The 15904-nt window shown below is 48.3% G+C and overlaps 1 protein-coding gene across 2 annotated transcripts in view; it reads left to right on the top strand.

The window, feature by feature from the left end:
• The window catches only part of LOC136580946 (fibronectin type-III domain-containing protein 3A-like), a 106752-nt gene that overhangs the window by 70161 nt on the left and 20687 nt on the right, over window positions 1–15904 (top strand). For both annotated transcript variants that reach the window (XM_066581885.1, XM_066581884.1), the window contains exons 6-14: window positions 473–751; window positions 3005–3063; window positions 8549–8706; window positions 9596–9655; window positions 9874–10012; window positions 10129–10182; window positions 11460–11581; window positions 15022–15196; window positions 15344–15430. In XM_066581885.1, coding sequence (XP_066437982.1) covers window positions 473–751; window positions 3005–3063; window positions 8549–8706; window positions 9596–9655; window positions 9874–10012; window positions 10129–10182; window positions 11460–11581; window positions 15022–15196; window positions 15344–15430 — 1133 coding nt within the window. The remainder of the gene's footprint in view (window positions 1–472; window positions 752–3004; window positions 3064–8548; window positions 8707–9595; window positions 9656–9873; window positions 10013–10128; window positions 10183–11459; window positions 11582–15021; window positions 15197–15343; window positions 15431–15904) is intronic.

The raw sequence follows: 15904 nt of genomic DNA, 5'->3' as shown, positions 1-15904 counted from the left end.
TAAAAAAGCCTCTTGTAGCCCTGTGTAGTATCAAAAGTGGCTGATGCCATAGAGCAGTAGTGTATCTGCTCACCTACTGTGGTTGTGCATTGGGACAGCAGCTGTACTCGTACATAAGTGAAGCTCCTAGACGTCTCCTTTCGGGTTCTTTAGTCCGGCGGATTTGTATCAGAATTGTAAAATAGGAAGCTGCGCTTCGCAGTAACGTAATAATCCCCCAAATGATGCCGGATCTGGAGGGACCGGCCATCGAGTGCGAACAGGTGAGCGGTGACGTCACCATGAGAATCGGCTCATCTAGAAGGACCACGAGATCTTGGATCCTAAATAAAGTAACAAACTCATCCTTTTATCGCTGTAAAGACGGCATCATTAGAGCGATTTGTTTATTTTGCACCATAAACGCATTTTATTGTACAGTTTTCTGTCTTTTATTGTTTTGGTCTGATTGTGCGCCTTCTTCCAACTATAGAGCTGCGGTCACACGGGAGGATGAACTTCCCTCAGAGAGACGAGCGAAGCATGAAGGTGCAAGAACAACTCCGGAAAAAATTAAAAGACCGTCAAATCAGCGCCCACAACAACAACAAACTGCACAGCCCGCCCTCCTCCCCCCACAAAGCACACACCGCGGCCAATTCACACGTGCAGAACGGATACTGCAAGGCTCAGCACCTTACAGGAGGGCCGATTAAACTGAAGCAAGCACCTCGAATCCGGGGCAGTCCACCGGCAGAGAATGAGTCTGGAGGTACGTTATGTCACCACCGGTCTTGTCACTGCTGCCTTGTGACTGATGGGAACATTGTATCCTCTAAGCTGAAGCATAGATTGTATAAACCTTCATGGAAGATTCCGGATCTTCATGAGGCGGCAGAATTTCCTTCCTTTGTGGTGTTGATGCTTCTTCATCACTTGCTCAAGTGCAAAGGTGACCTCCTGCATAACACTTAATGTAGGACTACAGTTGTGGCTTCTAGAAGTACTGTTACTTGGACTACTGCCACATCGCAGATCCTCCATTGCTGCTCTCCTGCCTTTTACACCGGCCCCCATGGTTTTGCTAATGAGGGGATGAACATACATTAAAGTCATTTTCTGTTTTTCGGACAAACTTCTATCCAACATACAGTTTTGGGATACATTACCTACAGTTGTTCTTCTCTGCTGTCTCTCCAATCCACCAGCTCCTGGCCCTGATTTCAGTTGTCAAGGGTGGCTGCAGCAATTTTCTAATTGCCTAATGCACACTCTGCACTGCTCTCTGATTGGACATTGTTGATCACATGAGCAGCTCCGGCCAGTCAGAGAAGGTATAATAGTGCATTGGTAGTCTAACACTACCAATACACTGTGGGGATTAGTAAATTAAAGATTGTCTGCTCTCTTGGACGGCCGAAAAATGGGACTTGGAGCTAGTGAATCAGAGACAGCAGAGGAAAACAACTGCACCCACCCTGTCCAGGCCAGAGACAGAATTTCATCCTGAACCCAGAGTGGCCCTTTAACAGTGATGTAGGAAGATGGGAACAGATTGCTTTAGTTGACATCAAATTAGAAATATTCTTGGAATGGCCAATTTATTTTTCATTAGATTACAAGCAGATGTGAGATTAAGATGTAAATCCACCATCCTTGGATCTGGGATGTGTTCATAGGAGTACGAACATCCTTGTGGACAAGTATGCAGACACCATCCCTCCAGCGGGAGGAGGGCCTTGAGGCCAGCTCTTGGGTCCCAAATTCTAACCCTTGTGTAACATAGTATGTAAGGCCGAATGAAGACAATGTCCATCTAGTTCAGCCTGTTTAACCCCCTTGTTGATCCAGAGGAAGGCTAAAAACCCCAAAAGGCAGCAGCCAATTAGCCCTTTCAGGGAAAAAAATTCCTTCCCGACTCCATAATGGCAGTCAGACTATTCCCTGGATCAACCTCGAATAGTTCCTACCTGTCTGTATACCCGGATCAACAACCCGCTGGTCACCTAAAATTTATATCCTGTAATATCCTTCCTCTCTAGAAAGACATCAAGTCCCCTTTTAAACTCCTCTATGGATTTTGCCATCACCACTTCCTCAGGCAGAGAGTTCCACATTCTCACTGCTCTTACAGTAAAGAACCCTTTTCTGTATAAAGGGAACCTGTCATCACCTTTGAGCCCCATAAGATATGTCTAGGAGCTGTTTCATACTCATCGGGTGCCCTGTTCCTGCACGGTGTCCCCGAGAGGTTGGTGTGCGCACCCAGTATGATACTTTTTAGATGGCCCTGTGCATGATTCAGCGTTTTTTTGGGGGGGGGTTTGCATGGTAATCGTTCCGTGTAAAAGGACCCTAAATTGTGCGTGGGATTCTGAACAGCGGACCGTGTTATGACATCCTCATATAACAAGCTTTTTCCTGATGGGACAAGCCCTTTAAAAGCTTTCTAGGAAACTGAGTTGATAACTCCTATAAGCGCGGTCCTATCAGCCATATTCTACTTTTGCTTAGCTTTTCCAAACCCAAGCTGGAAATGAAGATTTTTCATAGGTGCTGCTCCTTTTTTGCATATAAACATCCTTTTCTACTTGTTTGTGTCCTGTAAACTTCCATATGTAGTGAATGACCTTTTAACACACTTCCATGGAAATGCACAACACTTGGCAACACTAATCCAGGATCTGCAACAGGACGGCGGCCCAACCGTCACCGCGGCCCAAGGAGGAAGTGTGGAGTAGGATTGTCTGGATGAAGAATGACTTGTGTTGTGCAATACTCGGGGCTTGCATCATTGCTGTTCTCCGAGGTGGTGAAGTGCATTGACTGCGTATGCAAATCCTCCTTCCCCACAGATTAGAGAATAACATCTGTGCGCCTTGCCCGTCCCCTGACTGTTAAATCAATAGCAGTTGGCGGGTTCTTGAAAGCCTTAGATAAAAATAACCCCACAGAACAGTTCTGGCCGGTGGACCTGCTGCGCCTGCAGAGGGTTCTAACATTTTAATTCTTTTGCCTTTGTTAGATGGAGATGTGGAACCGAAAAAGCTACAAGATTTAAACCCCAGCATGGCCAAACCGGTTGTAAGTATCTCATAATCTGGGAGAATGGCAGCTTTCTTGGAAACCTTACTGTAACTCGAACCATCTAAGGATTTCTAAAAGAGTAGAATGTTCCTCCGGTATAATTAGAAGCATGTGTCTCACAGGTCACTGCGTGAAGGGTTAACTTAAAGGGGATGTTGGAGTCAAGGAAACCCCCTTTCATCAGGTTCCTCATGCATTAAAATAAAAAATCAGCGTTATTCCCTACTCCCCCGTTCGTCCTCCGCAGCCGCCTCCAGTCTCACTGTGATGTCACTCTGCATGCTGAGCCCGTTTACAGACCAGCTGCAGCAGCCAATGACGGCGCTCAATGATCATTGTGCTCAGTGGGGAGTTTAGACTCCTAAGGCCCATTTAGACACCGATTTATCGCTCAAGATTCGCTCAAAGGCAATCTTTTGAGTGATAATCATTTTGTGTGCATTTAGACGCTCCGAGAACTCCTGGTATCCAGCGGGGCGCTCGGCATCCAGCGGGGCGCTCGGTTGGCATCCAGCGGGGCGCTCGGTTGGCATCCAGCGGGGCGCTCGGTTGGCATACAGCGGACCGCTCCGAGTGGGTTTTGCAGAACACAGCTGGAGCGCTGTCTATTTCATACTCTTGCTGTGTTCACTGAGCGCTCAGCTGGTATACAGCTAAGCGCTCTGAGCGGGGGATGCAGAACACAGCTGGAGCGCTGTCTTCTGCATACTCCTCCTGTGTTCTTCGAGTGGGATACCAGCTAAAACAATAGTATCAGTGGTATCCTGCTGAGAACTCAGCGCGTGGTCCTGATAAGACTAATCATTGTCTTTCAGCTTGCTGAAGGTTAACGATGAGCGAATCGTGCACGAAGGCTGCGCGTCTAGCCACAATGATTATCGCTCAAAAGCCGTCTTTTGAGCGATAATCGTTGTGTCTAAATGGGGTATTATGGATTGGAGGAAGTCTTAAAGTCCCTTTACATGGGCCAAATATCAGGGACAAGTATTGCTCAAAACGTTTGTTCGTCTGGCAATCAGGCCATTTTAGGCCATGTTCACACGGTGGATTTTCTGCATGGAGAATCCTGGGCAATTCCAGCAGCAGCGATGTGGGTGAGATTGTCAAAACCTTGTCTGCATGCTGCAAGAAAATCCGTCCTAAATCGGTGCCGAAATTGATGTGTGGGATTTAAATCCGTAGTATGTGTCCGTTTTAGCAGCGGATTTGCAGTGCAGATTCTTCCAAGAGGGGTGAAAACTACACCAAATGATGTGGAAAATATTAAACTAATCTGCCCCGTGTGAACAAACCCTGAAGGGACTGACGATCGGCCGGCAGACGAGCCCCGTGTGAACAAACCCTGAAGGGACTGACGATCGGCCGGCAGACAAGCCCCGTGTGAACAAACCCTGAAGGGACTGACGATCGGCCGGCAGACAAGCCCTGTGTGAACAAACCCTGAAGGGACTGACGATCGGCCGGCAGACAAGCCCCGTGTGAACAAACCCTGAAGGGACTGACGATCGGCCGGCAGACAAGCCCCGTGTGAATAAACCCTGAAGGGACTGACGATCGGCCGGCAGACAAGCCCTGTGTGAACAAACCCTGAAGGGACTGACGATCGGCCGGCGGACAAGCCCCGTGTGAACAAACCCTGAAGGGACTGACGATCGGCCGGCAGACAAGCCCCGTGTGAACAAACCCTGAAGGGACTGACGATCGGCCGGCAGACAAGCCCTGTGTGAACAAACCCTGAAGGGACTGACGATCGGCCGGCAGACAAGCCCTGTGTGAACAAACCCTGAAGGGACTGACGATCGGCCGGCAGACAAGCCCTGTGTGAACAAACCCTGAAGGGACTGACGATCGGCCGGCAGACAAGCCCCGTGTGAACAAACCCTGAAGGGACTGACGATCGGCCGGCAGACAAGCCCCGTGTGAACAAACCCTGAAGGGACTGACGATCGGCCGGCAGACAAGCCCCGTGTGAACAAACCCTGAAGGGACTGACGATCGGCCGGCAGACGAGCCCCGTGTGAACAAACCCTGAAGGGACTGACGATCGGCCGGCAGACGAGCCCCGTGTGAACAAACCCTGAAGGGACTGACGATCGGCCGGCAGACAAGCCCCGTGTGAACAAACCCTGAAGGGACTGACGATCGGCCGGCAGACAAGCCCCGTGTGAACAAACCCTGAAGGGACTGACGATCGGCCGGCAGACAAGCCCTGTGTGAACAAACCCTGAAGGGACTGACGATCGGCCGGCAGACAAGCCCCGTGTGAACAAACCCTGAAGGGACTGACGATCGGCCGGCAGACAAGCCCCGTGTGAACAAACCCTGAAGGGACTGACGATCGGCCGGCAGACAAGCCCCGTGTGAACAAACCCTGAAGGGACTGACGATCGGCCGGCAGACAAGCCCCGTGTGAACAAACCCTGAAGGGACTGACGATCGGCCGGCAGACAAGCCCCGTGTGAACAAACCCTGAAGGGACTGACGATCGGCCGGCAGACAAGCCCCGTGTGAACAAACCCTGAAGGGACTGACGATCGGCCGACAGACAAGCCCGTGTGAACAAACCCTGAAGGGGCTGACGATCGGCCGGCAGACAAGCCCTGTGTGAACAAACCCTGAAGGGACTGACGATCGGCCGGCAGACAAGCCCCGTGTGAACAAACCCTGAAGGGACTGACGATCGGCCGGCAGACAAGCCCCGTGTGAACAAACCCTGAAGGGACTGACGATCGGCCGGCAGACGAGCCCCGTGTGAACAAACCCTGAAGGGACTGACGATCGGCCGGCAGACAAACCCTGTGTGAACAAACCCTGAAGGGACTGACGATCGGCCGGCAGACAAGCCCCGTGTGAACAAACCCTGAAGGGACTGACGATCGGCCGGCAGACAAGCCCTGTGTGAACAAACCCTGAAGGGACTGACGATCGGCCGGCAGACAAGCCCCGTGTGAACAAACCCTGAAGGGACTGACGATCGGCCGGCAGACAAGCCCCGTGTGAACAAACCCTGAAGGGACTGACGATCGGCCGGCAGACAAGCCCTGTGTGACCGAACCCTGAAGGGACTGACGATCGGCCGGCAGACAAGCCCCGTGTGAACAAACCCTGAAGGGACTGACGATCGGCCGGCAGACAAGCCCCGTGTGAACAAACCCTGAAGGGACTGACGATCGGCCGGCAGACAAGCCCCGTGTGAACAAACCCTGAAGGGACTGACGATCGGCCGGCAGACAAGCCCCGTGTGAACAAACCCTGAAGGGACTGACGATCGGCCGACAGACAAGCCCGTGTGAACAAACCCTGAAGGGGCTGACGATCGGCCGGCAGACAAGCCCTGTGTGAACAAACCCTGAAGGGACTGACGATCGGCCGGCAGACAAGCCCTGTGTGAACAAACCCTGAAGGGACTGACGATCGGCCGGCAGACAAGCCCCGTGTGAACAAACCCTGAAGGGACTGACGATCTGCCGGCAGACAAGCCCCGTGTGAACAAACCCTGAAGGGACTGACGATCGGCCGGCAGACAAGCCCCGTGTGAACAAACCCTGAAGGGACTGACGATCGGCCGGCAGACAAGCCCTGTGTGAACAAACCCTGAAGGGACTGACGATCGGCCGGCAGACAAGCCCTGTGTGAACAAACCCTGAAGGGACTGACGATCGGCCGGCAGACAAGCCCTGTGTGAACAAACCCTGAAGGGACTGACGATCGGCCGGCAGACAAGCCAACACTTGATTGGCTGGTTTATGCCGGCGTAAGAAGGCGCACTGAACGACGGTAATGCCAGCCAATGGGGACAAATAATATGTATTATTGCTGATACTGGCATGGATATCAACCAAAACCGAAAACCATGGAGGGAGCTCGCCCTTAGGGTCGCCGAGGGTCGTGAACGACTAAATGGCTAACAACATGTATTATTATATCTTCATAAGTCAGTGTTTAAAAAACAAAAAAGTTAAGCCAGTGCCGATCGACATGCGTGTTGATCAGTGTATATTACATCGAGCCAAGAATTCATCTGCTAAAGGATCATTACTGGTGGGGACCCCCGCTACATCAGACATTTATCACCTAACCTAGAAGTAAGTGATAAATATCCTTTCTAAGACAACCCCTTTAACTATCCCCTAATAGGAGTAATACAGGCCACCATCATTTGAGACGCACCAATCTTGGTAGCACCACCCACATTAATTTTGCGCAGAGTGTTATGGCAACAGAATGCAGTCCTAAGCTCTCGCTCACAACCTGAAGGTTGTGGGCTCAATCCCCACATGGTTCGGGTAGCTGACTCAGCCTTTCATCCTTCTGAGGTCAGGGAAATAAGTATCCAGCTTGCTAGGGGGTAAATATGAGTGGGGAAGGCAATGGCAAACCAACCCTGCAAAAACAGTCAGCCAAGAAAATGTCACGATGTGACGTCCCCCTAGGAGTCGGTCATGGTTCGGTGCTTGCACCTCGGGACTTTACCTTATGTTACTCTTAGGGCCCTTTTATATGGGACAACTGTTGGGAATTGCAATGCCCAATAGTCATCCAAGCGATAATCGCTCCTGTGCTTTTCACGTAGGCGAGAGGATCGCTTAGTAAATGGAGCGCCTGGAAAGCTCTCCATTCACAGTAAACGGGCCGCTAGTCCTAGATGAACCACTACCTGATTACACGGGCCCATCACCAATTGGTGTTTATACCTGCAGAAACTGACCAAAGAAAGAATTCTTGTTCATGGTTCAGGTTGTGCGGGCAATTACCCTGAATGATCATTGTTCAGATTCCCGCGATTCAGTGAGACCCTGAACAATGATTGGACCGTGTAAGGGTGGCTTCACACATAGGCTTAAAAAAAGTATAATAAACAAAGTTTTTTGTGCAGTTTTTGCTCACAAACTGCCCAAACACTTGCAATTTTCCCCCAAAAGAACTGTGTGAAGCCGCCATCATGGAGGGGGCTCTAACGGGGCCGTTCTGCACAGATCTGAGATGCTTCATCTGGACGAGCCCACACGGTTATTGTGTTGCACAGTCCTCTTTGTAGGGTACAGCCCTGTTTGCTCTGAAATCTGACCCCGTCGGAGGGCTCCGTGCCTCTTTGTGTGTTATGAGGGTATTCAAGGACACATAGTTCATTCAAATAACATTACATCACTTCATTAACAATGCATGCCGGGGCTGATGCTTCCTGAATAATGACTCTTTCAGCCTCCTTGGGGTTTCTCTTTATAATATAGCTGGCCATTCCTGAATTTTTGGAGCAATCTAAAGACGAAGGAAAAAGAAATACCAAGAAATGCAGCAAAACACGAGAAAAATCTCCTTTTTGTGTCTTTTTGGTTCTGTCTCACTACTGTTAGTTATTTGTAATGGATTATTTGCCTTTGTGTAAATCCAGTAGAGCCGCCATGAAGGAGAGTGATGTAGACTGATTTCTATGAGTGACATTTGACGGGCTTCATGTATCCTATTTAACCCTTTTATATAGGTTTCCAACTTGGAAGCCAGATCTGCTGTGTTGTCCTGGAGTGTGCAGATCAGCTCCCAAAACCATGAGAGTCCCACAAGCCATTTACCAGGGGCCTTCATGTATGAGGCGACCGTATCCAACAGCGGCAAAAACGGAAAGTTTAAGCCTTCTTACTCGTGAGTAGAAATTCAACCTGCCAATGACTTGGAGAATCGTTAATTATGGGAAGCTATGGTATATATTGCATGTGCTTCATGTTGTGGCTCCACTAATTGCCTACCCTCACTTTAACCATTCCCACAATGGCTGGCATTGCTCTTCTGTGTAGTTAAAAAGGTTTCCTTTTCATTTTCTTGAAGTGTAAATGTACTTTTTTTTAAACTTTTTTTTTTTTTCACATCTGATAAAGGCATGTCAAAAGTTTGTTCACTGGAGGTCCAGCTGCTGAGACCCCCACCAATCGCTAAAATGAGCCAGCTGAAGCGCTCATCTGAGTGCTGGGACTGCTCGTCAGCTGAAGATGGACTTCATAGAAAGTCTATGGGCCTAGCAAATAGTGGCCGTGCTCGGAGGAGCACTTTAGTTGGCTCGTTCGAGTGGTCGTGGGGGTGTCAGCAGCCGAATCCCCAGCGATCGAAACTTTTGACATGTCCCTGTGACATGTCAAAAGTTTTTAGAAAGCACTTACACTTGAACTTGCCAAAAACAGACAAACAATTGGTCTTTCTAAGGACGTTGCTTTTGTTTAGTTCAGGTCTAACCACTGATTCGGAGAATTAAGATGCCGCAACGATGATTTAGTGCTGCGTCCACCTCTAAGTTTTCCCTGCAGAGCTGCGCTCCTGCTCACCTGGCTCTGCAGGGAACTGCCATCATGCCCATTCACTGGTGCATGGAAGAACATTGAAGGGGGGACGGGATTGGTGGAGGTCTGAAAGATTGAACGCCACCAATAATAAATTGATGATATGTCCTATCCCTTTATCAGATGGAAGTTCCCTTTAAGTGAGACATATGAGCATACACTGCCTTTAGGTTCAGTAAATTCTGCATTTTACCTTTCAGAGGAGATGTTCCAACATGCACACTCACAGAGCTGCGGCCAGCAACAGACTACCATGTACGGTATGTGCGAGGCGGCTTTGACTGGGACTTTCTTACATACGTAGCATGTTATTTCATAAAGGCCATATGTTTTTATTAGCTGATTTGGGGGAATTTAGAAACTTTCTGGGAGGTGGTTTTGCCTCCGCCTGTTGCCCGTGGGGATTGGGTGTTCTCGCCCTGCTAATTGCTAGTGATAGTATTGATAATAAGGCTGATCATCATCTTCTGTCCTTCAGAGTTACAGCCACGTGTCCACCCTTAGAGGGATCCATCTCCGAATTAGTGAGTTTTACTACAGAAAGCTGTGAGCCGGATTCACCAGCCCCACCGAAACTCACTAACAGAAGTCGGAATTGTTTGAACCTGCAGTGGAAGGTCTGTAGACCCGCATCTTCATTTATCACCTTGTGGGCGTTCTGTAAACTAGACCTTCTATCATTTCAGATATTGATGATTTTTTTTTGAAATTTGTCCTTTTTTCTGACTTTCAGACGTCTAATGACAATGGATCCAAGATTACCGGCTACCTTCTGGAATGGGATGAGGTATGGGGTCGCGTGTTGTATGTTTTCTACCATCTTTCTGTCTTTTTGCAGTCATGAGCTGGACTAGATGGATGTACAGTACAAGATTGTCTGCTGACTAATACACATTAGGGCAGTGATGGCGAACCTTCTAGAGACTGCAACCTAAAGCCCACTTATTTATCGCATAGTGCCAACATGTCAGGGGCGGGGCTTATCACGACGTATGGTTTTTACCTCCGTCATTATAAAAAGGATAGCGCTTTTTCAAAATAGACAGCGTGCAGATTTTGACTGCCCTTTGGATCCAGAAATGCTGCAGAATTTGCCACGGAAACTTTTGCTTGGATATTCTGCAGCATTTCTGCCACGTGTAAACATACCCCAACGGTAATAGTGACCCCCCCCCCCCCCCCCCCACAGCGGTAACAGTGACCCCCCCAGCGGTAATAGTGACCCCTCATAGTAGTAACAACGACCCCTCCACAGTGGCCCCAGTGGCAATAGTGACCCCTCCACAGCGGCCCCAGTAGTAATAGTGACATCCCACAGCAGCCCTAGTATCAATAGTGACATCCCACAGCGGCCCCAGTAGTAATAGTGCCCCCTGAGACCCATATGCTTAGCCCCTCCTTCTCGTGGAAGCGCCGCTGCTCCTCTGCTCGGTGCTGCTAGCAGCGCTGATCCCAGGTGCGCACTGTGACATCAATGTGTGATGCTGGAGCCTCCTCCCCTGCTCTCGCGGAACCTAAGAGGAGACGTCAGGGTAGAGGGGAGTAGGATCCCGGCTGCACACTGACGCCACAGTGTGCGTCAGGAACAGCGCAGCTGAGTGCATATCGGCAGGGAAGCCGCGGCTCCTGCGGGTATTCACTAACGTGGTGTGTGGTCGACGGCAGCGCGTGCCAGCAGCGAGGGCTCTGCGTGCCGCAGGTTCGCCATCACTGCTCTAGGGTGTGACCCACATGTCTACCTCTGTAGCCCTAAACCATATATCATAGTGCCTACGAGGCTTACCCGTTGTAGCCAAACATCTTATGTAATCACTGTAGATTGGGGAAACAGAAGTTTTCGGCATTTCAGAATTTCTGTGCAGGAAAAGGCGCGAGGAATAGTCAAGTGTAAATGGGTATACTTTTCATAGTGGTCAATAAAGCTCCTCGCAGCCCAAATGATGCAACGTGATTTATATGTTTGGATTGCATTCATATTGGGAAGAATTCTAAAACTTTTTGGCATATTTCGTAGGGACCTCTTAATAAAAAGGTGCAATAATGGTTGCTTTACTTGTCCTTCAGGGGAAGCATGGACCATATAAAGAATGCTACTTCGGTCACCTTAAGCAATACAAGTTAACAAAGCTGTCTCCATCCACAAAGTATGCCTTTAGAATAGCAGCCAAGAACGACATTGGAATGAGGTAAGCATGAATTCATGCCGATGTCTAGCCGTCTCTTAATTGCATCCTCTACACGAGAAATGCTTCTCTTACGTCCCGCTGAGACGGAAAAGTCAGAACACCTTATTCTTCTAGTCCTTTAGTTTGAGTCGTTATACAGCTGTTAGCGTGCAGTACCTTGAAGAGGAGCCGGCCCTTTAAGGGTGCGTTCACACGTAGGGGAATTAGTGCGGATATTCAACAGCGGAAACTTTTGCCCCAAAATCTACATGAAAACCCGCAGATTACGCTGTGGGTCCGCAGCAGACTTCAGCCTTTGAACTCAAAGGGTAAAATCAGGAATGGATCTACGTAAAAAAAAAAAAGCACCAAAATCCTCTACATGTGAACGTACCCTAACCGAGGCAGCTCTCCTTGCTTTCCCAGTGAAGTAACAGAGTTGGAAGAACTTTTCCAAGACTTTGTGTCGTTCCTCCTCCAGCCAATCACAAGTCACCCCGGTCCTTGTTAACATGAATGTGGGACTGGGGCAGCCAATCAGGTCACTGCTATGGTCAGTGATTGGCTTGCAGCAGTCACATGTCATGGTCAGCAGGGACCAGGAAGTCAGGCAACTAGCAGGGGACCAGAATGGTAGTCGGGATTGGAAGAGGAGTGCCTATTACTGCTTTTATTATATTAAAGCATTTTGAGCATTTTAAAAAAAAACTTTGATCCCACATTTGCCCTACATGTATAGCAGGTGAGCGTGGGGATTGTGCAGGACGGGCTTGGGATTCAAACCCACTCCATACACGGCAGGTGTTTGTTTTCTTTGACAGCTGATACCCGGCTGCAGCAGCCATGATTGGAAATAACCATTTAAACATTGCTGTCCATTCGGACAATGGCATTTAAATGGCTTGAACTGCTCTCATATGGCGCACTTGTGGACAGCTATTTGGGTGTCATGGCAGCCTGCGGAGTTGTAAAGGCCCTTAGAGCTGCTATTTACCTATGGCTAGAAATAGCAAGCCGTGCGATGTTGATCCAATGAGGTAGAAGCCAATTTTCCCAATTTAAGGGGAAAAAATCCCTTCCCGACTCCAATCAGGCAACCAGAATAATCCCGGATCGCCGACCCTTTTTGAAGTTCATGATTATAACATGTAATATTGTAACGTTCAAGAAAGATGTCCAGAACCCTCTTGTACTCTTCTAGTGAGTTCTCCATCACCACGTCCTCAGGCAGAGAGTCCCATAGCCTCATGATCTTATTTGCCTTGGCAGCAGCTGCCTGACACTGGTTGCTCCAGTTTAGCTTACAGATAACTACAATCCCCAAGTCCTTTTCCCTGTCAGTGTTCTCCACTGGTTTCCCACTTAGTGTGTACTGGTGACATGTATTTCCTCTGCCCGTGTGCATAACCCTACATTTATCAGTATTAAACCTCATTTGCAACTTGTTTGCCCAAAACCCCCAATTTATGCAGATCCCCTTGCAATCGCATTCTGTTCTCTTGTGTTACTTAGTTTTGTATAAATATTGATATTTTACTGCACAATCCTTCTACCAGGTCATTAATAAATATATTAAAATTAATAGGGCCCAATACTGCCCCCTGAGGTACTCCACTAGGAATGGTGACCTCTCCAATACTGACCCCTGTGGTACCCCACTAGCAACAGTGACCTCCTCTAATACTGACCCCTGTGGTACCCCACTAGTAACAGTGACCCCCTCCAATGCGGACCCCTGTGGTTCCCCACTAGTAACAGTGACCGCTCCAATACTGCCCCCTGTGGTACTCCACTAGTAACAGTGACCTCTCCAATACTGACCCCTGTGGTACCCCACTAGTAACAGTCACCTCCTCTAATACTGACCCCTGTGGTACCCCACTAGTAAGTGACCCCTCCAATACTGACCTCTGTGGTACCCCACTGGTAACAGTGACCCCTCTAATACTGACCCCTGTGGTACCCCACTAGTAACAGTGGCGCCCTCCAATACTGACCTCTGTGGTACCCCACTAGTAACAGTAACCCCTCCAATGCAGACCCATGTGGTTCCCCACTAGTAACAGTGACCCCTCCAATACTGACCCCTGTGGTACCCCACTAGTAACAGTGACCCCTCTAATACTGCACCCTTTGGTTCCCCACTAGTAATGGTGTCCCCTCCAATACTGCCCCCCTGTGGTACACCACTGGTAACGGTGACCCCCCCACCCCCCCAATACTGACCCCTGTGGTACCCCACTAGTAACAGTGACCCCTCCAATACTGACCTCTGTGGTTCCCCACTAGTAACAGTGACCCCTCCAATACTGACCCATGTGGTTCTCCACTAGTAACAGTGACCCCTCCAATACTGACCCATGTGGTTCCCCACTAGTAACAGTGACCCCTCCAATACTGACCCCTGTGGTACCCCACTAGTAACAGTGACCCCTCCAATACTGACCTCTGTGGTTCCCCACTAGTAACAGTGACCCCTCCAATGCAGACCCCTGTGGTACCCTACTAGTAACAGTGACCCCTCCAATGCAGACCCCTGTGGTACCCTACTAGTAACAGTGACCCCTCCAATACTGACCCCTGTGGTACCCTACTAGTAACAGTGACCCAATCGGAGTATGTATCTTTTATACCCACCCCCTGCATTTAGGGAGACAAAAAAAAATATATTTTTTTTTAAATTATTACAATAATGAAAAATATAACATAGGAAAAGAATCTTTTTATCATAAATACGATAAGTGGAGTTGCTTTGTCCGAAGTCTGATGTGTTAAAATAGCACATTATTTATACCGCGCGGTGAATTGCCCTTTCTTGGTCATTCTGTCTGTACAAAATGTAATAAAAAGCAATAGTCATACGTACCTCAACATGGTACCAATAAAACCCGCAGGTCGTCTTGCAAAAAACGAGCCTCCGCACAGCTGCTTCAACAGAGAAATAAAGTCACCGTGAGCCGCAGACGGCAACAAGGAATCATTTTTTTAACTGTAATTTTTATTAGAAACAAAGTGTTTTTTATTTCTTTAAGATTTTTTTATTATTTTATCCGTACAACAAAAAGCCTTAGAGATTTGCTGATCTTGTAATTGTACCGACCCGCGGAATAAAGTAATTATTGCCAAAGTATGTACTTTATAAAGACAATCCCCAAAAATGGGGCAATTGCAGTATTATTTTTATGTATTTTCACTTTTCTTAGAAATTCAGAATTATTATTTTCAGTATATTCTACGGTACATTAAACAGTTGAAAAATTCCACTTCTTCCATAAAAAAACAAGCCCTCATACAGAATGACTTTTAGAAAGTGGCTAGGAGAAAACAAAATGCCACTCGGACAGTAAGGGAGTGATAACTGAGGAATGGCACAACAGAGCGCGACAATCGGACATGTCCAGAAAGTGTCCAGTCCCGAATGCCTGGAAGATACCGACGTTACTACTGTCTTTGTCTTTCAGTGGTTTCAGTGAAGCAGTGGTATACTACACAGCAGGGAGCGTGCCGCCTGTGCCCTCACCGCCAAGGCTCAGGCAAGCTGGCATAACCTGGCTCTGTTTAGAATGGAGCCCACCGAGTGATATGCCCTCGGATGAAACACTAACATATATCCTGGAAATGGAAGAGGAAGGCTCGGTGAGTGTCCGCCTCTCTGGGCTAAGTCAATGTGTTGGTTTGGGGTGTCCTACATGGTTAGTAGGGTTAGGAGGGTGAGGGCTGGTGGGGGTTACTCCAAGGGTCTCTAAGGAAGTTCACACTATCCTTTCTTTTTGTATTTCCTAGGGTTATGGTTTCAAACCTAAACAGAACAGTGAAGACCTCACATGCACTTTAAGAAACCTGAGAAGAAACACTTCCTACAAGTTTAGGGTATGTTGTCTTCTATGCAGCTTTGCATCCCGAGACGAAGCGTCTTTGTCGGTCAGTTATTTGCTGCATATTTAGGAACTGTTATGGTTTTTTGTACAATCTTCACTTTTATTCTGAACGGTAAAAACGTGCTAAGTTAACCCCGTGTGTATAAATTTAAAGGCTCCCCCATACACAATAGTGAAAAAGTCATCCAAACCTGCCAAATGTTGGATCTGTATGTCGGCCTCATAACTTTTACATATACATGTAAACAAGAAATAATACGTTGTATCCCAAGGTGCTCAGGATAATAAACAAGGGGTAGAAGTATAAAGGAATAAATCCATGAAGTGCATCCTGTAAGCCATTAGAGATGGCGAAGGACCAAAAAAGACCAATAATGTGACATCTAATGGATACCACCATGTTTTACCAAGGGATCCCAAAGCAGTGACGCAGTCAGGGAGCCAAAGCGATGGAAATAGAGAAATG

This window comes from Eleutherodactylus coqui, chromosome 10 (genome assembly GCF_035609145.1).
Source record: "Eleutherodactylus coqui strain aEleCoq1 chromosome 10, aEleCoq1.hap1, whole genome shotgun sequence".
Classification (NCBI taxonomy): Eukaryota; Metazoa; Chordata; class Amphibia; order Anura; family Eleutherodactylidae; genus Eleutherodactylus; species Eleutherodactylus coqui.
This window is presented reverse-complemented; position numbering and strand designations above follow the sequence as displayed.